This window comes from Aphis gossypii, chromosome 3 (genome assembly GCF_020184175.1).
Source record: "Aphis gossypii isolate Hap1 chromosome 3, ASM2018417v2, whole genome shotgun sequence".
In the NCBI taxonomy this organism is placed as follows: domain Eukaryota; kingdom Metazoa; phylum Arthropoda; class Insecta; order Hemiptera; family Aphididae; genus Aphis; species Aphis gossypii.
Genome location: NC_065532.1, coordinates 46,682,000 through 46,704,983, shown reverse-complemented (window position 1 = coordinate 46,704,983; position 22,984 = coordinate 46,682,000). Strand labels below are relative to the sequence as shown.

At 30.7% G+C, this 22,984-nt stretch overlaps 1 protein-coding gene across 1 annotated transcript; it reads left to right on the top strand.

Annotated features, from left to right (window-relative positions):
• Positions 1 to 292: 292 nt before the first annotated feature.
• Positions 293 to 19,261, top strand: LOC114129371 (uncharacterized). The gene is made up of 24 exons (XM_050203864.1): positions 293 to 810; positions 895 to 1,050; positions 3,624 to 3,926; positions 3,982 to 4,162; positions 4,264 to 4,502; positions 4,631 to 4,814; positions 5,015 to 5,213; positions 5,286 to 5,563; positions 5,697 to 5,884; positions 5,965 to 6,135; positions 6,347 to 6,566; positions 7,143 to 7,577; positions 11,330 to 11,883; positions 12,438 to 12,593; positions 14,033 to 14,332; positions 14,438 to 14,618; positions 14,689 to 14,927; positions 15,001 to 15,178; positions 15,263 to 15,452; positions 15,515 to 15,792; positions 16,812 to 16,999; positions 17,105 to 17,275; positions 17,536 to 17,767; positions 18,085 to 19,261. The coding sequence occupies exons 1-24, from the start codon at positions 353 to 355 to the stop codon at positions 18,607 to 18,609; spliced, it is 6,204 nt and encodes a 2,067-aa protein (XP_050059821.1). The 5' UTR covers positions 293 to 352; the 3' UTR covers positions 18,610 to 19,261.
• The last annotated feature ends 3,723 nt before the right edge of the window (positions 19,262 to 22,984 follow it).

Below are 22,984 nucleotides of genomic sequence, written 5' to 3'. Positions count from 1 at the left end.
TACGCACGTAATCTTAGTGTGACTGGAAGTAGATAAAGTCAAAAGTATAATTATTATTAGAATTCGTTTCAAGTAGTGTTCTGTGGACGGATTACCTGCTGTGATAAAAGGGTAGTTATATTATAAACTGTTCTAAAACAAAATAATTTCGACACCGATTCCATTGACGGGTGAATGACCTTACTACAATATGTAGAACGATTGGGCATTAGTACTATAAGATAAGATAAAACTAATGCGGACTCGTTGGGTTTACCGTGAAAACTTTGTAACATTATATCACACACTGCAGTCTTAGCTCACGAGTCAGGAGTTAAATTTGTTTTCGTCGTGCACTGCAGCAGCTGCAATCATGTGGAGATTTTTGTTGGTCTACGTATTTTGTTCGTTCACCCTGGTCCGGCAGTCAAACGGACAGGCTAACGAGTACCGGCTGCCTAGAACTACAGTCCCAGAAAATTACGACTTACGATTCGAGTTCCAGGACTTTAACGATACCGATAACTTAACGTTCAGCGGCGTCGCGACGATAACTATTGTTGTCATTGAGAATACAGCCGTCGTGACTTTGAATCTCAGGGACCTGAACGTAACTGGCGTGACAGTCTCGGATGTAACGGACGACCGGTATCGTTTACTTCAGGTTGAGGGGTGGATGTACTTGACGAACGACGAACGGTTCGAAATTCATCTATCCAGGACCATACCGATGTCCAGACGCTTGCGAGTGTCGATCAATTATATCGGAAATATCAGAAAAGATATGACCGGTTTGTATTTGAGTTCTTACGAGGAGCAAAATACGACCAAGTGAGTATTGCATTGTTATTATTTTCCTGACAATTTGTGCGGTGTATATTTACGCGATATTACGGACCTAACGAAACGCGACAGGTGGTTTATTGTGACACAATTCGAGGCAACTTATGCGAGAAGAGCGTTTCCGTGTTACGACGAACCAGCGTTCAAAGCAGAGTTCAACATATCGGTGGTTAAACAAAGACATCAGATCGCGTTGTCCAACATGCCGATTAGACGTACCGAATACAGGTAAGCGCTAAAAAAATTGTTCATACTTTTTTGATAGACATCGAAATATTGAGTTAATTTTATACTTATTTTGACTACCGTTAACTATTTTGAAATATAGAAAACTAAACGATTTTGGCGGTGAGGTTAAAATTACATTCAAGTTTATCCTACTCGTATGGTGCTATAGCTAGATTATAACTTACAAGTAACTTTTTATTAATGTAAATCTTCTTTAAAGAATTAGCTTTTCCCATATGTTATAATATGAGTTTGTTATTCTTAGTAATATTTTAAGAGTACTGAGTAGGTAAATAATATAATCCACGTACTTTGTTCCTCTATTAATAATTTAAAAGCAAGCAAAAAGTATTTTAAAATCGCGATAATTTATCTACTAATATAACTCGATTTAATTATTAAAATTTATGAAAATATCTATTAGACTCCCATACGATATGGTTAATTTTCTCGTTTTAAACTATTATAGAAGCTTGGTATTAATAATAATAAATCTACATTGGAAGTCCGCGTAACAACATTTTTCTAATAACTACAAAATAAATAAAATACTTTAGAAGAATGAATAATACATTTTCTATTTATTTTATCAAAAATAGACCTTTAATTTTCTATTCAAAATAATTATTTATAAGTATTTTAAAATCACTGTAAGAAAAACTTATAAGGTATCTTTATTCCATTTTCAAATTAAAGTTAATAATAATTGTACACATTATTAAATACAAAATCTTCGTGATCTTAACAAATTAGTGCTTATATCAAAATGTTAACATCAAACGTTTATAAAAGTAATTGTAACTATTATTTGAAATTTTTCATTTTTATTATGAAATTTATAAACATTTTTTAGGAAATTTTCAACTTTTGACTTGAAAATAAATCACTAAAAACTAAAAAGAAACTTTAAATTATTAAATATTAATGAATACCTAACTCAAATAGATCAAAATAATTTTGAAATTGTATTAATGTTAGGAAAATACTAATGTAAATTTTTGGTAAAAATTTCAAACAACATAAAATCGAATTTGATTTTGTTGATAATTGATTTACTTGTTGTAGGTATATATTTCTGTTTTTTTTTATTTTTTCCAATTATTTTGAAAATTGCTAGGAATTTGATACTTTAAATCAAGGACCTATTAATTCAATTCAATTTTCAATTAGAAACATTCACAAAGTTGAATATTAAAAATAATTGTGACTTTAATGACAATTAGATTCTACATGACGGAAAAAAGAAATCAAAAACATTCATCATTGTAAAACTCATAGAAATTTATCGCTATGCCCACAAATTAAATAATTACGTAAAGTTACGTAAAGTTACGTAAAAACAACACTCAAATAAACAAAAATACTTATCATGCTCATATTGAAAATAATAACAATTTACAATGAAAACTTAATAAATAGATTAATCTTTAACTGTGAACATTAATAATTTATTTTAAAGAGTAGGAAACATTCTAGTAGATAAATTAAATAAAAATATTTGTAGTTTTATTTTAAGACTTGCATTCGGGTTCCTGAGAATAGTCAAACGACTGTACACACAATATATGGTAAAATGTATGATTAAAGTGACACATCAATCAAATATAGAAATGTGTAAAACTAATAATTAGTTACTAAAAAGTGTTCATAATGTATAACGTCATTTAAAGTTGATACTATGAAAGTAAACCACCAAGACTTGTGAATAACAAACAAATTAATATAGTGAAAATATATTAAAAAAAAAAAATTTACAATTAGATAACATTGTTATATATTAAGTTCTATGTATATTGTATTTATTGAGCATTACATTGTGTACATTATCAGTGCATAACCTAATGATATTAATGAGTCGTGTATAAAACATTGTGCTCTAAAATATTCGTATTCTACAATCTAATATTTACAAAGTTTAATAACGACTTAAGGTCCCTATAGGTACTTGATATTTTTATAATATTACGAAATAAAATATACAATTTTCTGGATAATGCAACGAACCAATAAAGTACAATACAGTATTAGGACAAAAAATTTAATTTTTTTTTCTAGTCTACGACGAATCAATAATCTATAATAGCGCGTAGAGAATAAATTCATAAATTAAAGTATTTAACATATTAAATGGATTATGTTATAGTTATTGTGATGGTTAAATGCTACGCTATAGAGTATAGTCTATAGATATACAGTATTTAAATCGCACTATAAATAAAACAAGAGACTCATTTAAATCAAAAAGATCACGTATATATAATTGTTTTTTTTTATAAATTATATGATATTGATATAGAGAAACTCAAAAGGTCTTAAACATCGAATAATTAAATTAATGAATATGTCTTTAAATAAACTACGAAAACAGAAACATTCTATTAAAGCTCAATACCAAATTTTAGTTCAAGTATTCGATTCTTATTTAATAATATGATTAATACGAAAATATAATATGAAATTTACTACGATATTTCTAATTGAAAAATAAATCATTCATAAATTATTTAATCAAAATTTAAATTTGTACCAAGTGTCACTGAACAACTTTAATATTGAAAAAATTTCGATTTCAGCTTGAACCAAACGGAAACGGTTTATTTCAATCAAACCCCACCGATGTCGACTTATTTGGTTGCCATCTACGTGGGTGAATTCGTACCGAGCAACAATCCCATGTACGATTCCCCACCGATAATGGTATACACGCACCAAGAATTATCCGATCAAACTGAGTATATTAGAAACGAAGCTCCAAAACATCTACGTATACTGGAAGATTACACACGTCTACCGTATATGCTGTCTAAAATGGATTTGTTGGCAATACCAAATTTGAGTTTTGGAGCGATGGAAAATTGGGGAATCAATACTTATCAGTAAGGGATGATAGACGAGTGGTTTTTTTTCGGTTATGTATTTGGTTTTTTGCAGGGAAAACTTTCTGCTGCTATCGAACGAATCGAAAGCGAGAATGAAAATGCGCTCGTCCATAATTGTACAACACGAGTTCACTCATCAATGGTTCGGAAATTTGGTCACCTGTCAGTGGTGGGACTATGTGTGGTTGAACGAAGGTTTTGCGCAGTATTTTCAATACTTTGCTACCGGAATGGTATACGATACAAAAAACATAATATAACGTCATTTATATTATATTTCTTATGCTTTATTTTCACTAAGGAAATCTATTCGTTTGTTATTGTCGATGTATAGGTTAGGACTAGCTGGTCGGTAGAAGAAATGTTTGTGGTCGAAGCTTTTCAGGGTGCATTAGCATACGATCAGACACCCAGACATCCAATAACCGCGTCTGTGAACACTCCCGAAGAAATCGAAGACGTATTTGATTACATATCGTATAGCAAGGCGGCGTCCGTTTTAAGAATGTTGAAGTACTTGGTTACCGAAGATCTATTTCAATTATCCCTTCAAGATTATTTAAACAAATACAGGTAAATAATAAATTTATACGGTTTAACTTTAGCACCTACTGTTTAGATAAAAAAAATTTGTTTCACGTTTTATTGTATGTGTTGCATATAATTTGTAAAAAATAATTATTGAATTAAATATTTTGCAGTCAAAATACAGCCGAGCCTTCAGACTTGTTTTCATCATTCAACAGTGTTTTATTCGACAATGAATATGAAATTGGAAATGACTTGACAGTCCATGAGTTCATGTCAAATTGGACTTTACAATCGGGATATCCGGTTTTGAATATCACGAGAAACGCAACAACAAATACATTTTTAGTGACTCAAGTAATAAAACAAAAGCCATCATTATATCATTATAAACAGTTTTAAAATTAGTTCAAACACATATGTATAATAAGGTATAATTTGATACGATAATAATAATGTGTTTTTCTCAGACAAAACTACCCCGTAAATATTATGATGCCACAAAAATGTATCCAAAAGTATTTTGTATTTGTATTTATTTTTCGAAATTTGTGTAGGGCCAATTTTACGTCAATAAGACCGCCGGAAACATTAACGAAACGGCCGCATGGCACATTGGTCTCACGTACACAACCAGTGCAACCAAAAATTTCTCTTACACTCGACCGGACGTTTGGACGAACCAAACAAATGCGTCGACCGTTTTTTTTGCCCCCAGAGATATAGATTGGTACATATTCAACATACAATCAATCGGTAAGTATTGACGTGAAGCGTTCAGCGCCGAAGGACAATAATCGATGTCGAAACGATCTGTCTATCGATTAGGTTTGTACAGAGTAAACTACGATATCGACAACTGGGTGGCGCTTATAAAGCAGCTGAACGATTCGCCCAGAAGTATCCACGTGCTCAATCGCGCTCAGCTAATAGACGACTCGTTCAATTTGGCAAGGTCTGGTCAATTAGACTATTCGGTTCCGTTGCACTTGTCCAAATATCTGAAAAACGAAGACGACATTACGCCTTGGTATTCGGTGATGAACGGCTTCTCGTACTTGTTAGAGCGAATGCCCCGCAATAAGGGAGGATATGAAGACTTAAAGGTATATGCACGCGTACATTTCAATCCAGTCGATAAACTGCAGACTTTGCGCAACGATATAATTATACTAATAATAATATTGGTAGACAAGTAGTAATGCAATAAGTATTTTGATTTTTTTTTTTTGCGTCCAGTCTCACGTCAGAAGCTTAGCGGGGACCATATATAGTAAGTTAGAATACATAGTGCAGTCGAACAATAACACCGAGTTTAGAGTGTTGAGTGCTTGGGAAGCGTTTTCCAGGTGGGCGTGCAGACTGGAGAACAATAACTGTACGACGAAAGCACAGAAATACTTCGAAACGTGGCAAAACGGAGAGAAGTCAGTAATTATAATATACTGCAATACTATTATCGCTATAGAATCCTGCAAGTGCTTAACTTGAAAACTGTTTCGTACAGAATACCTGCCGACATCAAGGACGCGGCGTTCTGCGTCGGAGTGAAGAATAGCAACGGTCCATCGGTATTCAATAACATGTTTACGTTGTACATCAACACAAAGTCGATCTCGGAAAAATCTTCCGCCGAGTTCGCCCTAGGTTGTTCTACTAACAGGACGCAGTTATCTGAGTATGTCGATGAAGTTAAAACATTAAATTTTGTGGGTAGATAAAAGGATAATTAAGTTTATTTTAGTATACTTATGTACTTACAATTCGGTTAAGATTTATTGACTTGCTGCATTTTGCACACACGCTTTTCACATCAAATAGAATACTTTTATTTTTGATGACCTTGTTTAAAGCGTATTATATTGTGACTTCATAATATTTTATTTTAGGTATATTAATCATATGTTAGATGGTCGAATCGAGAGGAGATACTTCAGGTCTGTTATATCTGCAATATCAACGACATCTTTGGGTCTCGATGTGTTATACGAATTCCTTTCAACTAATTTGAATACAATTCTGAATGAGCTACCTGACGGTTATGGCGTAGCAACGTATATTTACTCAACTCTGGCTACCAAGATGACTAACGACGATGAGTTTGAAAAAGTCAGTACCAGATTTATCAATAATTACATTCATTAACATTATGAACAAACGATGGTTGCTCGCATAACATATTATTTTTTTGTCGTAACATATTTTGATCTTGGATTTTTTTTTTTAAATCCTTATTAGGCTATACTATTACTTACCACTTACCAGTTTTTGATAATAGTAAAAAACCTGAATTCCATAATGTCTAGGTACTATTAAGCTGACTATTTAAATATACTGATGATTTGTTTGGTTGGAATTAAAAATCAAAATCAATTCATTAAATGACTACTCACGTTGTAGTCCTTTAAAATTATTAGATAGTCTATTAATACGTACCTACGTGTAAATAGTCATTTTAAATATTTGAATAATAATTTTTATAAGCTTCATAATAATATTATCTATTTAATATTCCCGCAAACTAATTTTCCTTTATTTTGTTCAGTATCACTGTCATAATAATACATTAAATCAACGTTGACTTCACATTGTGTATTTAAATTAATAATTTAATTAAATAAATTTGATAAAATTGGTATCAATGAATAATTATGTTGAAAATTATCTTAATACAAATTGTTTCAGCTAAACGATTTGAAAAACAATTCCACCGTTCCCGACTCTTTGAGATCGTCGTTTGAAAAATCCTACGAAAAGGTCAATGAAAACCTGGCGTGGTTCGACAAGTACGCCGACGGAATTAGCAAATGGGCATTAGAAAATCGAGAACCAGATCCAGAAATTACAACCACAACTGAGTCCACAACGACTACAACAGTCATGTCTACTACGTCACCTGTGACGGTTAATCAAACGTCTACTACAACCTCAATAGGTACGACAGAACCATCTACCGATTCTACCACGCCAGTTACTAAGTATATAACGACGACCACATACAGACCATCCACTGAAACGACTCATATGCATGTAGATAATTGGATTCTTGTTTTATTATTGTTTTGTTTATTATTGTCAATTTTGACACTTTTAAAAGTATGTAAATATAATAATATGATGTAAAACATAATCTCGTTAACATTCGATTCCATGATAACCGTCTAACCGTCAGTTATTTATTTATTTTAAGGACAACGACATTATACCTACCCGTCGTATTGGACGATTTAAATTTTTTTTATTTTGAAAAGTAGTTGTAATAACCGTTTATCAATCAAAAATGTTTGTGTATTTTAAGATGTTGGTATTTTTCCACTACACTATTGAAACATAAATCAAAAATTGATATTTAATGTGACCTAAATAAAGTTTCTACTTTGAAAAAAAATTATTAAAATCTGAGTACTTGTTGAAGCTTAATTATTTTTTCTAAAAAAGTTACACTTAAGAAATAAAACCAGAAGTAGATAACTTCGGCAACATTAGTATACTAATCTCCTGAGCGGGAATTCCACTTTTAACTTATACTTTTATTAACTGAATACTTACGACGTATTAACATATAATAATTCTGATAAAGCTTACATTTTTTCTATTATAGATTTCAACGTAAATACATAATAATATAATATAATGTAGGAATATTTAAATAAATAAAAATTATTCGATTTATAAGTCAAAGTATATTATGACGATGTTGTATTAAATATTGAGACCTTTAAAGAAAACGGGACAAATAATATAGAAAGTAACTTCTTTTTTCATTTTAATCATGTCATTCTATGAATCTTCCATGTTTTTTAGTTATATTGTATTAATATTAAAATTTATACTAAAATTAACAATTATAAGTGTTTAAAATAAAATAACCACCATCAAGAAATTATTAAATAACAATTTTTAAATGAATGGAATTTTTACAACTTTAAGGTTAAGATTCTTATTTTTTAGGCATTTATCATTCATTATTGTTTTAAACTTTTGAAAATGTATAAATTTAATTTTCAATATGTCACTTTTATCCATTGATTAAAATGTACATAATAAAATATGATATATGAGATTTACTAAATTCTAGTTCTTGCTAAAAAGATAGTGTGTGAACAGATAAAATAATATAATTATATACATATAATATTTCCAATTCAATTAAATAATCACCGTTATAAAATATTTAAATAAACTAAATATATAAAAATAATTCACTCACGATCCTCTATTAGTTGGTATACGATTGTAAAATGAATTACTTCTTAATATTTCGTAGACAAATTGTTATATTATCTTCGGTCAATACTTTTTAGTAATTTTGAAAAATAGTATTAATTGTAAGTATTATAATTAGGGCAAAGAATTTGTAGCATTTGCAAAATATTTGTTTACCACAATCATAAAAATAGCAGAGTACGCAAAAAACAAATAAGTTTTATGTAAAGACAAATCTAGTTTATAATTTCATTTTGTATCTAAATATGTATCTTGAGGTTTTTTTTGCTTTTGAGCAAAAATTGTTTTTTTTTCACTTCTTCAACTTTATACTTTTTGATATAAAATTTAATTAATTAATAATTGTACTCGGGTAGCATTGACTATAAGTGCAATATCCTGTCAATAATCATTTATCAAATTTACACATTAAATTAATTGTATTTCTATATATCAGTGGTTTTCAACCTGTGCAACCAGGGGCGTCGTCGGTTATCATCAAGGGACTGCCTTGATGCTACGGCAAGGGAGAATGTTTGCAGTATAAACTAAAAATAAAATTTCATTGTATTTTTTCGTATGAATATCACATGGGTAAATCTATTCCATTGTAAATATTTATTTGAGAAAAGCAAGTTTTTGTTATCTTTTTTCGGGGCCGTGTAAGTCAGTGCGCTTTATACGTGTTGTGCGTGTGCGTGTGTCATTATCATCATGTGATCGGTCAGCGATAATCGTGATTCGTGAATCAGGCCATTTATGTTTTTTTTTGCGATTTAGAGTGATTTCAATGAGACTAATTACATGTTTAATTCGTCTTTAATTAATAAAGTCAAATTAAATTATGTTAATTTGCTTATTTTAATTTTTATTCTTATCGTTATTCGTATATTTGATTTCAAAATCAAAAGAGGAGTGGACGCTCAAAAAGGTTGAAAACCATTGATATAGATTGTAAATATATTTTTTAATATAATGATAATAATAATTTTATAAATAATTTATTCATTGACGTTTTTATTTTATTTAATGTACAACTAAAATTATTTTTAATTTTTATCATTACATGATATTTACATGGTTGATACCCAGACGCAATGTTTTCCTAAAAAATGCTTGAGGATTGCCAATTAAATTAATTTCTCGTTTATTACTTTTATTTATGAAATATAGATAACTGCATAAAATATGTTCAATAATGGATACTTGGCCATTGTAAAGTTGTAAGTTATAACTTATAATTAAATAAAATAATTAAATTACAGTAATATGAAAAAAAAATTATTAATTTGAAAATATTAATGTTAAATTTCATATTTTAGGTTTTTTCATAATATTTGGTGACTTTTAACGATACAAACGTTATCTGTCCTTAATATATTATATGTTTTAACTATATTAATAATATTAACATTTCACGATTTTGATATAAAATTAAATTACTCGAAATGATTATTATAAGTACTATTCAAAATGGATTAACTTCTATAGACATAATTTAATAATTAATCTATAATAATTCAACATTTAATAACAAAAGTAAATATGTTAAAAATACTTCGGCTTATTATTTAAAATAACGTTGTTGAGAATAATATAAAGATAATAAACACTAGTATAATTATAATAATATTAAAAGTATCTGTATTCAATTTTTAGAAGTATCATTATTTTTGAATGTCAAGACATTGATTATGTTGCTTATGTGATATATACAATATAAATACACCTATAAAATTAGGAAATTAATAAAAATAAAAATTCTTCGTATGAAATTTTATGTGAGAAGAAATGTCTAATATAGTTCGGTGACAGGCGGTCCGTCTCTATCCAGTTAGTGTGTAAGCACGCGACGTAGCCGCTAATAAAAGTAAAATGAATAATAATATAAATAAGTCTTATTTAATTTATTTTAAGTTACAGCCTGAGGTATCATATTTGGGTCAATTTTAACAATACACTAAAGTTTCTTTCATCGATTAGATAAGGTAAAATCTCTGAAAAACCAAACTAAATAAATATATTTCATGTATGTCACAAACAGTACGAGACAAATTTTTACTTCATTACGAGACTCACTCCAACGTGATTCCACTCGAGTGTTTTTGTTTTTTCTTCTTAATTCAAGAATAATACGTTTCGTAATCGTCACACAATGTATGTTCGAGCGCCGAGTACTTAAGTCTGTGAGTATATTATATGATAATAGTTCTATCTAATATATTATTTATGTATTATGATATTTATAACATAAATTCGGGTTACCTAAAAAATAGTGTTTGGTTAACATTTACATTTACAGTTTGAACTGTCGCATAATATAAGGGATGGGAGAAATATGAAAAATGATTTTATCGCGGCGGTTGGACGTTATGACCGCCATCGAACGGACAGGACATGTATATAGATTTTTATAACTTTTTTAATACTTCGAAAGCATGACGTATCTCTGTATGTTTTGTTATAATCAGTGGATAATAATAATAATAATAATAAAAAAAAAAAACTATCGATTCGGCAAAGTCGTCTAGAAGAGTGCTAACGTCGAATGTACTATACGTTTACGCGGTATCACAGCTGCTCGAGTGCGCGTCCAGATAAGAGACCTCAATTGCGATCGGGTTTTTCGAGTGTCGGCTGCAAAAAGTGGTAACAATAACTACTAACAATCCACCGTCGTCTGTTTGACGGAATCGTCAGACGCGTCAACAACAAACGTCATGTGCACAAACACGGTAATAACGATCGTCGCACTCGTTTGCGCAGCGGTCGCAATCCGTCCGATTGCTTGCTCGGCCGACAGTCGGACGACCGCCCAAGTCGAGTCGGACGGACCGTCGTCATACCGGTTGCCGCGCGATACGCAGCCTCTCGCGTACGGCTTGCGGCTGGCGCCAAAGTATGACAAAGGCTCAGACATGTACACGTTTGGCGGCCAAGTGGAGATCTTCATTTACGTGAACTCCATCACGCCGAACGTGACGCTGAACGCCAAGGACATGCAAATCAATAGCGTGGCCATCACCGAAATAAAGACCCAGAAAGATCTGGCGGTGGACTCGTACGAACTGGACAACGACGCCGAGATTCTGCACATCTACGCGGCCAGCAACCTGTTGGTCGGCCGACGGTACCAGGTGAAGATAGTTTTCCAAGGACTGCTGAGGACCGACATGACGGGTTTCTACAAGAGCACGTACAAGGAAGACGGTGTGACCAAGTAAGTCGAGAAGACTTGTATTTTTGCTCGGTATAAATGATTGTGGGTAGGGGGAGTGAGTGTGACTGGAAAAGTGCAGTTTCAGGCACACGGACATGACATTTTTTTTTATAAACTTTAGGATAAGGATATCGAAAAACAATTCATAAACTGTTAGTTATAATTATGCAATACCTACTATTGTAGTATGTTTGATTTTTTTTTTTTTTGTAATTTGTGCTCCTATTTTAATAATTCAAAATGTACTATTGCCCTATAAAATAAATGAACACGAGTCACAGTTCACAAATTGCTTTTATAGTTGCACGTAAAAGCATTGTGATGATCCAGCGCCGCGGCCGAGGCTCAGAGTTAAGTATTATATTAACACGTACCGATATGTTTATTCACAACAACTCCGATTTACAATCACATCACTTCCCAATAGATGTGACTCGATTTCTTTGATTTAAATTAAATTTTTGCGCCATTCCGTAAGCTATAGATAAAATGTGTCTTTTTTTTATTTAAGTTGCCCATGATGTAATATATTTGTTTCATTGTCACGTTTGCAGATGGGTTGCTGTTACACAGTTGAAGCCCACGTACGCAAGGAGAGCGTTCCCGTGCTACGACGAGCCTTCGTATAAAACTCCGTTCAATATATCACTGGGCAGACAAGAGAACCAGATGACGTTATCCAACATGCCTCGATACCTAACTCAGAGACTGTGAGTCGTTAATTTTACTCAGAATTAAGCCATAACTGTCGTGCTCTTAACGCGGCGCGATTCCAAGAAATTTTATTTATCATAATATGTTTCCCTTAATTTTATCCTCTATAGAGAATAAAAACAGACGTGCTTGTGGAGAAGTGTTATTATTTTGATTTCATACGATTGCATAAGCATTGGCTACGATCATAAATTAATATGAGTCTACTACTTAACATTGTTACTATCTATAACACTATTGATTAATTCTATTTGTTTAAATATTATTTCATGAGTATTATATAATCAAATTCTAATGAATTTGGTCTCTTAGGGTTATGAAAAAAGTGCTCGATTACTATTAATTACGAAAATAGATAAATTACGAATTTAAAGTATTATACAGTATTGTTTTTTGTTTTCAGATAAAAATAGAAACAAGCTTTAGAGTAGGTATGATTTTCAAAATGAAATTCGTGTTGTTTTATAAACGTTAGAAGTAAAAGCAAAATTTAGAAAGTCATTTCGAAATTTAATAATTTCATAAAAGTTTGAATCTAGTAGGTGTAACGTGCATTATATCATATACTATTGTTATGTTCGTCAAAGTACGAATGAAAACGCGATGTATAAAGTATAATATTGTTTTTATTTAACATTTACTTAAAATATAAAAATTACAATTAAGCTAGAGAGCGTTGAACGGTGTTACGACCTGACACTGAACATTTCACATAATTTCTAACCGTCGTCTGCTGAACTTTACTATACAGTTTCCTTGTTGTACGATCTTATCATTAAGAGCTAGTGGTAATCTTGGCTGGTGACGGTGACTTTACTTTTCAGGCAGATTTATGGGTCTCGTAATATAATTTCGTATTTGGGTCGATTTGTATCCATATCCGCGAACATCGAGTTTTGACTTTCCCGAAAAGTGAAGTGTGATCATAGTTTAATAATTTAATTAAAATGCTCTACAACGTTCATTTCGCTCTTCGACATGCTCATGTTGTTTATTACTTCATTGTCACCACACCGTATGTAATGTTTTTTAATATTATTCAATCATATATATATATATGATTTATAAATACGTTATAATAAATATGATCTAGTATTTAGATCGTGGTCAACTAATTTATAGAAAAAACTCATCGACTTCAACTGTGTTATTTATAAGGTGACACTCTATAAAATTGTTTGTAAAGTCATTTATTGAACGTTTAAAATAAAAACAATAACTATCAGGATAAAATAAAGCAATGCATTTTCAAAGATAACGATTTATTCACCCGATATAATGTGTATTACATATTATATTTAAATAATATAACGATTTTCTTTAAATATTATTCAAATTACTAAACGTCGAAATAAAAAATTCCTGTGAAAAAATGTATTCACGTGGCAGTGAAATTAGTTACCTAATTAGATATCATATTTTATTTCTCGTACAGCGAATACTACGGCTGGTGGGCGGATCATTTTGAAACGACACCACCGATACCCACGTATTTGGTGGGAGCCCTTGTCGGAAATTTTAAAAAATCAAGTAAAATAGAAGGAGGCCTCATCGATGTATACACGTACAACGATTATTTGGATCAAGTCCTGTACGCTACGGAAGAAACGCCGATGGTGTTCAACTCCATGGAGAATTACACGGACAGTCAAAACGACTTAACAAAAATGGACTTTTTGGCGGTACCCGACTTTGACGGGGACGGAATGGAAAACTGGGGAATAAACGCTTACCGGTATGCAAACAATAATAATTATAGTTGTCGAGTTCGGTTTTAATATTGTTAATAATGTTCGTTTTTCTTTCGTGTTTGTGTGTGTGTTTTGATTTTTCATCGTAGAGAGAAATACGTGTTGTTTGACGACGATGCAAAAATGAAACTCAAAGAGCAGTCGGTAATGCTGATCCAAAAACTTAACAGCCACCAGTGGTTTGGAAATATGGTGACCTGTGCGTGGTGGGATTACCTGTGGTTGAACGAGGGGTTCGCTCGGTATTTCCAGTATTACGCGACGGAAATGGTAAGTCCGGTTCGATGGTTTTTAAAACAATGCTCGTACACAGTCTGTATTTATCGTTTCGTTTTTTTAGGTGAAACCAGACTGGCGATTGGATGAACTCTTTGTCGTAGAGCAACATCTGACGGCCATGGAGTTCGATCAGACTCCGAGACATCCGATTACCGCGTCCGTCAAGACTTCCGACGATATTCAAAATATACTTGACGTTGTGGTTTCCAACAAAGCTGCGGCCATCTTAAGGATGTTAAAAACCGTAGTATCTGATTTCTATTTTCGAGAGCCCCTAAATTTGTATTTACAAAAATTCAAGTACGTCATATTTTACGACTAGTTCGGTAACAATTAAGTGAAGAAATATATTTTTAAAAATTGTCCGGTTTAGACACGGTGCAGTAACTTCAGATAATTTATGGGCGGTTTATGAAAACTATTATTTTGACGCTGACTACGCGTTGCCGGATAATGTGCCATTCACCAATTTTATTGAATCGTGGACAAATCAGGCGGGTTATCCAGTGGTGACCGTCACTAAAAATGAAAACACGTACACACTCACCTATGTAAATATTAGATCAATATTATCTATCGAATGATATAAAATAAATAACACAAAAATAGTTCATAAATTATTTTTTTTTTTTTAGAAACCGTTTTCGGTTTGGCCATCTAGCGACAATACTTCCAGCTGGTTCATTGGTATTACTTACACTAATAATTTGGCTAGAAATTTTATCGACTTGCAGCCGACTACATGGTTAAAACCTTACACGACCGTAAAGTACTTGCGTGATTCAAGCCTTTCTACTTGGGTGATATTCAATTTACAGTGGACCGGTAAAGTTCGCTTCAAACGTTTATGTGGTTTTTCATTCATGGAATGCATTTTTTATCGGTAGGGTTCTATAGGGTAAATTACGACCTCAACAATTGGCAGCAACTGATAAAACAGTTGAACGAATCAAACACCGAAATACACGTCCTGAACCGAGCACAGCTGATCGATGACTCGTTCAATCTCGCGAGAGCGGGAATGTTACCGTATTCGGTACCGTTGAACCTGTCCACCTACCTGACGAAGGAAGACGACGAAATACCTTGGTACGCAGCCACAGAGTGTTTGTCCTACGTGGTCGAACGAATGCGTCGTAGTGCTGAGGGTTACGATTACATAAGGGTAGGTGTAAAGAAAATTACAACGGTGCGCCGTAAAAAAATTATATCACGTGTCGTATTCAAGTATGGTGCAGGACGAGTGCTATTTACACATCTCTTCCAATAACTAGAGTTGGTGACATAATCTAATGGTTAGGATACGTAATGAATTTTAAGGGGAAAAACTCGTATTAAATTATTATTTTTGCCTATTAATATTATACATACGTTTCATGATGTCATTTGATAACTATATGACGTATTTAATTATCTATTTATTACGTTTAATCAAAATAGTACACCATTACACGTCGCGTTTCACCGTAAACTGTAAAGCACTATGATCATAAATGAATCTATGAGTTTGGATTTCGTAGGTGTTAGTTTTTCTTTTATATTCGTCTGATACAAAACTGTATATCAATTATAAATTTGATACCACAAGGGTAGTACGTGGAATAGAATACAAAACATTTTCATTAAGTGTTTTTGATTTTTTTTTCTTAAAAACTTGTTTTATAAAACGTGTTCAACATATCAATGCAGATTTGAAATACTTAAAAGGTATTAACTATTAGGTAAAGTGTACTAATATGACTCGGTTAGTTTTATTTCATAATGTTTGGAATTTATTCCCTTGTAATTTAAAATGGTAGATTAACTATTTAATCTGTAATGGATATATAATATATATATATCATATTAGATTTCAGGATAAAAACACAAATTACATGTATTATTTATTTATTTTTTTTTTAATAATATTATTATAGTATTATAGTGTCTTAGAATATTTCTATTTTTTTTTTTAATTTGCTTAGAGTTTTTCAATTTATTTTAAGTGTTTTTATAACTATATAATCCCAACTCTAGTCAGAATTAATAATATAAACAAGGCATAATTATTGTGAAACGATGATTTTTCATCACATTTTCAGTTATTATTGTTAGATTAGTAGTTAATATACACTGTTTTCCATGTATATTATTAAAGGTAAACAATATTGTAGTCGTGACTAATACACGTTTTGTATTTTACAGTCATACGTTCGAAATTTGGCCGAATATATTTACAAAAAAACTGAAAATTTAGTTGTACAATATAAGACCGATGATCACACGACCATAACAAGCTGGAATAAATTTTCAGTGTGGGCATGCTACTTGGATGGTGAATATTGTACGAATAACGCAATGATAAATTTCCAAAAATGGACACAGAAAGAAAGGTAATATTCAAGTATGGGCGTGGTGTGAAAAAATTATGTTTGCTAGTTATTGGATTTAAAATTTAAAATTCTTATTATTTTATTTTTTATTTTTTTTCTTATCAGAATATCGCCTGACATTAAAGATGCTGCATTATGTACAGGAATTAAAGTAAGTAACAACAATGATACGTGGCAAGGTGTGCTAAATGTATATATGACCACTAAATCGGCTTCAGAGAAAAATTCAGCACAGGCAGCACTGGCTTGTTCGAAAGATACATTAAAATTATATAAGTACGTAGATTAAATGTATTTTAAAATAATATACACCATTTTTTATTTTTATATGAACATAATTTCAAAAAAATATTATATTCTTGATCAAAAAAATACTTACAAGAAGTAATCGGAATTGGCATTTCTGTACTTTTGTTTTATTTTTTTTTTTAAATAATAATAATAAAAATGCATTTTTAGGTGTTTTTTCCTATTTTTCGTTATGTATATCGTTTAATCCAAATGAAAGCTATAATTTTTTTTTTTATTTAATCTAGGTACTTGGAATTTTTATTTGACTTCAATGCTGGTGGCCCAATACGTTTGCAAGACTTCAAGGACATATGCGATGCGATGTCTTTAACACCCCAAGGAATCGAAGCATCAACAAATTTCTTAATGAACAATATAGAACGAATTTTAAGACAGATACCTACCGGAGAGAGTATCGTTACATATATGTATAGAGTTTTAGCTTCCAAAGTAGCTCTTGATATTGAAATAGCTCAGGTGAGGTCAAAATTAAATACCCAATAATAGTTTACAAAATATGTCGAGTAATAAACTGAAAATATCACAATACGTAGTTAATAATTGGGTTCTGGATACTCGGATTTACGATACTTATGATAATGTAACTTTTTGTATATTTTTAATACTCCTCCGTCAGATAAAAGTCTTAGGAAAACCAAAAACAATTTTAAATAACAATATTTGTAGAAACTATACAAACATAATATTATAACAATTAATAATTATATAGTATAATAAGAGTACGGCGATAATATTAATGCTATTATATTTTTAATAATTATCGTGTTTTTCAGTTGACAAAGCTGAAGAACGCTCCAGGATTACCGCCAAAAATTAAAGCTTCGTTCGAGGAATCGTACGTGCAAATTGAACAAAATCTCTTGTGGTATAACACTTACCACAGCTCAATTAACCAATGGACAGGAGCGCCCGCGGACCCAACGACGACTCAGCAGGACACGACCGTTTCGTCGACGGAAACGACAGCATCGTCGTCAGATGCGACGACGTCTACTTCGACGGAGACGACGTCTACTTCGACGGAAACGACGTCTACTTCGACGGAGACGACGTCTACTTCGACGGAGACGACGTCTACTTCGACGGAAACGACATTATCGACTTCGAATACGACAGCGTCTCCAGTGACTGATCCGAAAAAACCACCAGAACCACCGACAGGTTATCCGACATTTGATTTCGACAACACAACGCCAGGTATGATTATCAGGTGTCCTCCCAAAAATGGTCAATCGTCGTATCGGAGTAGTTTGGTTTTCGTCTTCATCGTTGTCAGCGTGACCATAGTCGTTTTGTAAGCAGATATTGCAAAAAAAAAAAAAAAATTGTATCCGCAAACGTTTTTGGATTAAAAAAAAAAATAAAACATTATATATTCATGTGTTTTGTACTTGCAGACGTGTGTGGAAGTCGTCGTGATAATAAAATATTATGTGTATTTCTCAGGACTATATTATTATTATGTGTGTTTCGTAGCTGAGTTATAATAAATACGATTTTACCAACGTCCTGCATGTATAATTCAACCTTTCCTAAAATATTACCTAAAATCATTATACCCATACCCATATTATGCACTGTGAATAAATGTAAGTTTAGATTAAGTATAGGAAAGCCCTCAGGAAAGGTCCCAAAGATCCATCTTGTAGTCATGAAACGTTATTTTAAATTTATATAACATTATGTAAGTATAATCGTTTGTTTTACGTATACCGAAAACATGTTTAATAAATAATTGTAAATGCCTATAAATATATTATGTTAAATGCGGAATTCGTAGTATGTACCTTTGATATAGATTATTCACTTAATTCTAATTGTAAATTAATACATGTTTATTTCAGTTTTTGTTATTTTAAGTTTTAATTGTAATTTGCATAGTTTTAATCTTATTTATTTTATTAATTGGTTAATTTCAACATTGCCCAATAAAAAATTACATACAGTTGATTTTGATAATTTCCTTGTCAGTAATCAAACTCCATAATTCCATAAATACTTTTGACTTTGTCTGATTTGGTTAAGTAATTGTTGTTAATAACTATTCACTGACTAGAGGAAACTATTACTGTTGTTGAATAATATATTGTTCTATATTATATAATATATAATATTATAGAACTTTAGTATTGGTATGTTAACAATGACTGTGTATATTTTCATCTTTGACTACATTCATTATACATAGGTAAGTACTGCAATAATATTCAAAATTTGTATTTAATAAATAAAAGTTGTTTAATTTTTTTTTTTTTCATTGCGGGTATTTTTCAAAATATGAATTTTGATTGATTATACTCCAACGAATTTTTAATTGTTGTAATAGATTTCGATTTATGAACAAAATAGTGTACACTGTATATTAAATAGCCGGTACAGAGAAACCTATTAATATTTATTTATATAGTTTTTAAGCGCACATTCAAAATAAACATTAGATAAGATAATAATAAAAAAAAAAAAAATTAATTTAAAATAATATGAAGAATACGTAAATAGTTTTCATTAAAAAAAAAAAAACAAATATTATAATCAAGTACTTACTGATAAATAAAACTCATATAGGTACGTTAAAAAAATAATGAGCAAATTCGTAAAAATATTTTATAAAATAACCACAGATTTGCTTATTATTTCACTTTTGAATACCTACACCTACTTGCATAGTAATTAAAAGATATCAATTTATTTGTTGATAACCATGAGCTGTATATTATTATTTTGTTTTTGTATTAATTAAAAGTAAGTATTACTAAGTTTAAAATATAATATTATTAAGAAGAATAAAAATTAAATAAGAAAACAGGTATGCAGTGATTTGATAAATACTAATTAAAAATAATGAATACAAAAATATTAAAATATCAGTTAATCATAAAAAAATACCATGAATAAGATTTCAAAAGTCGTTTTAAATAAATCTCTCCTATAAATTAAATTTTAATGGTATATACTTTAATAGTGTCATTACATTATTGTTTGCAGATGTTAAATTATATTATGTTGTCACATAACTATCAACACAAAAATCTTATGCAAACGTATAGCAAAAACATTAAAATAATTGGGTTATTACTTTTATATAAAAGTTTATTATACTGTTGCAATATTAATGTTGAAAGTTAAAAAATAAACTTTTTACTACTAATGAATAATGATCATAACGTATTGTGCGATAAATACAAGCTATCTAGGTATTTTTCGAATTATTCGGTCCAAAAAAAAAAAAAAAGACACAGTAATTAGTAATTATTCACAACTAGTTGTAAGAATCTTTATCAGACTCAAACTAATAGAATTGTTTTAGAAACGTAATATTTTACCGGTACCAATAATATTATAATAGAGAGTTTTTGCAAACACACGCTAAACTTTACGAAAAAATAGTGTATAAAAGCTAAAACTTTAGTTTTTGCACTATCGTAAATTTCATACCCATACAGTATGTCGATAGTCGATATCATATTTAAATAAATATTCATCATAATATCAATGTTCTTATTTTATTTTTTTAACCGGTTTTGTGCGAAAACTCTCGTTATTAATATGCTTATACATCGTATTTTACTAGGTACCATTTCGATGCACCTACACGAAGAAGAACATTTTGAAATTAATGTAGAATATTTTGTTTTTGGCAGACTTGAGAGTATAGTGTGATAACAAGCCGTTTAAAATCTTATTATTTTTTCATCTCGATTGGTATCTAAAACCATCTATAAAACGTAAAATATAGCTCATAATGTGTACCTATATAATATGTGTACGAGGACAGGTTATCGTTTAGCGCCTATACAGAATTGTATGCGATTTGCAAATCATTATTACGGGCGAGGCGTGTATGAGAAATTACTCGGGAAATTATTTCAGTCGGATGTATATCTACTTCTGGGAAATACGACCAAATTAAGAACGATTATAATGGTGTCATAAAATTTGAGCACGCAAAAAAAAAAATCACTATTGTATTAATTTTTTTCTTTGGATTATAAAGCATTGACGTTATATAGTACTATTATTCCTCTTTATACATTTTATTATAATTACACATATGTGTGTGTGTGAGTGTAGACCGTTCGCATAACACATAAAATTTAACAATCACTGAATTGCAAGTACTAAGCATGCTCTATGGTCTGATAATATATATTATTATTAATAAGTAGGTATAACCAACATACTGACATTTTTAACTCTAATATATTATATGTTGTTACATAACAGTTAATTGACTTATTATTATTATTAATAATAATAATAATAATAATAACGAAAACGATAAAGTTATCTGTGGGTTTTAATAATTGGTTCTCTTCAACGCGTTTGCTCAAGATCGAGCCATTACCTATTGGCTATTAGTAATTTAATAGGCATTATACCTAAACAAACAATTGAAACACATTTGTGTGCGAATTGTAAAAAATAACCATCATAACACGTCCTACATACTGTGCTTGATTTGGATTCCAACTAAATTTTTTTTTTATTTTAGTTTATGAACCTAAAACTAATTTACACTATATAATGCGTTATACGAAATCGCTTTTTCATTGAGGAGGAGACACACACACATAACGTCTAATCATTCCATCGCAGCGTAGTACCTAAAATGATATTATACAGTGTTTAAAATAATAGAAAATGTACAATTTTTGTACAAATTCATCGAACAATGAATCGTGTAATGAGTATTGACGAAATTACGTATTTCAAATTTTACGAGAACAGCAATAATAATATTATATAATATAGGTACAAGGTGTCTAGCCGATATTCTATCTAATACTATATCATATAGTTATATGCTATCGATAATAGTCCTGTAGTTACGGGTTTCACCTCAAAAAGATAAACCCGTGTACCTGTACGATGAACGTTTTTAATGAATGTAATATTATACAATATTATACTGTGTGAAAATACATTTATACATATAGAATTCAAACGACAATAATTAGTTATTGTGCAAATGGGTGAACTATTTTATAATTTTAATTGGACATAATTATTATTGTGTAGTGTTATCGATATAGTGTTATTTCGAAAGTAAAACTCATATAAATAATGTACTTTGAATATAGTGAATGGAAAAATTAAACAGAAATCGATTTAAAACGTTCGTCTGTTTGTTACGATAAACTATTTCACTTAAACAAAGAAAAACCCGGTAGCGGCCGAACGTCTTTTTATCATTTACGTAAACACTGCAATAAACGCAACTACAAGCAATACAGTAGCAAAATGATGGTTTTTTTTTAAAAATATTATTAGTCATTCGCCATTATATCGACTATTTTTATCCCGTTTTAATATCGACTCGCACACTATACAATACTCGAACAATTATTCAATTTTACGTGATATTACATCAAATAAATATAAATATATGCGGTGACATTCCCGAAGCTTTAACGCGTAGGCCTAATACAATATAGTTATTTCGACTCGTCGACTCGATCGGCTTACGAGGAATTCTGTTTGATCGTCTGATTCACTCTAATTAATGTCGAGTATTACTTATTACTATACACCTACTCAGCATACATCATAACGGTTACGATTGATTTCGATAAAAATCCCAATTATCGTTTGCATAATGCCATACTGTTTACTTGGCGTATAATTGGCACATTATTGTACACTCCGTAGCATTTCACATGCAATCCATTAACC

Coding starts and splice junctions, on each gene's coding strand:
- LOC114129371 (XM_050203864.1), top strand. CDS start 353: ATGTGGAGATTTTTGTTGGTCTACGTATTTTGTTCGTTCACCCTGGTC. Junction 5,214..5,285: donor ATTCAACATACAATCAATCG/GTAAGTATTGAC, acceptor TCTATCGATTAG/GTTTGTACAGAGTAAACTAC. Junction 15,793..16,811: donor AGGGTTACGATTACATAAGG/GTAGGTGTAAAG, acceptor TGTATTTTACAG/TCATACGTTCGAAATTTGGC.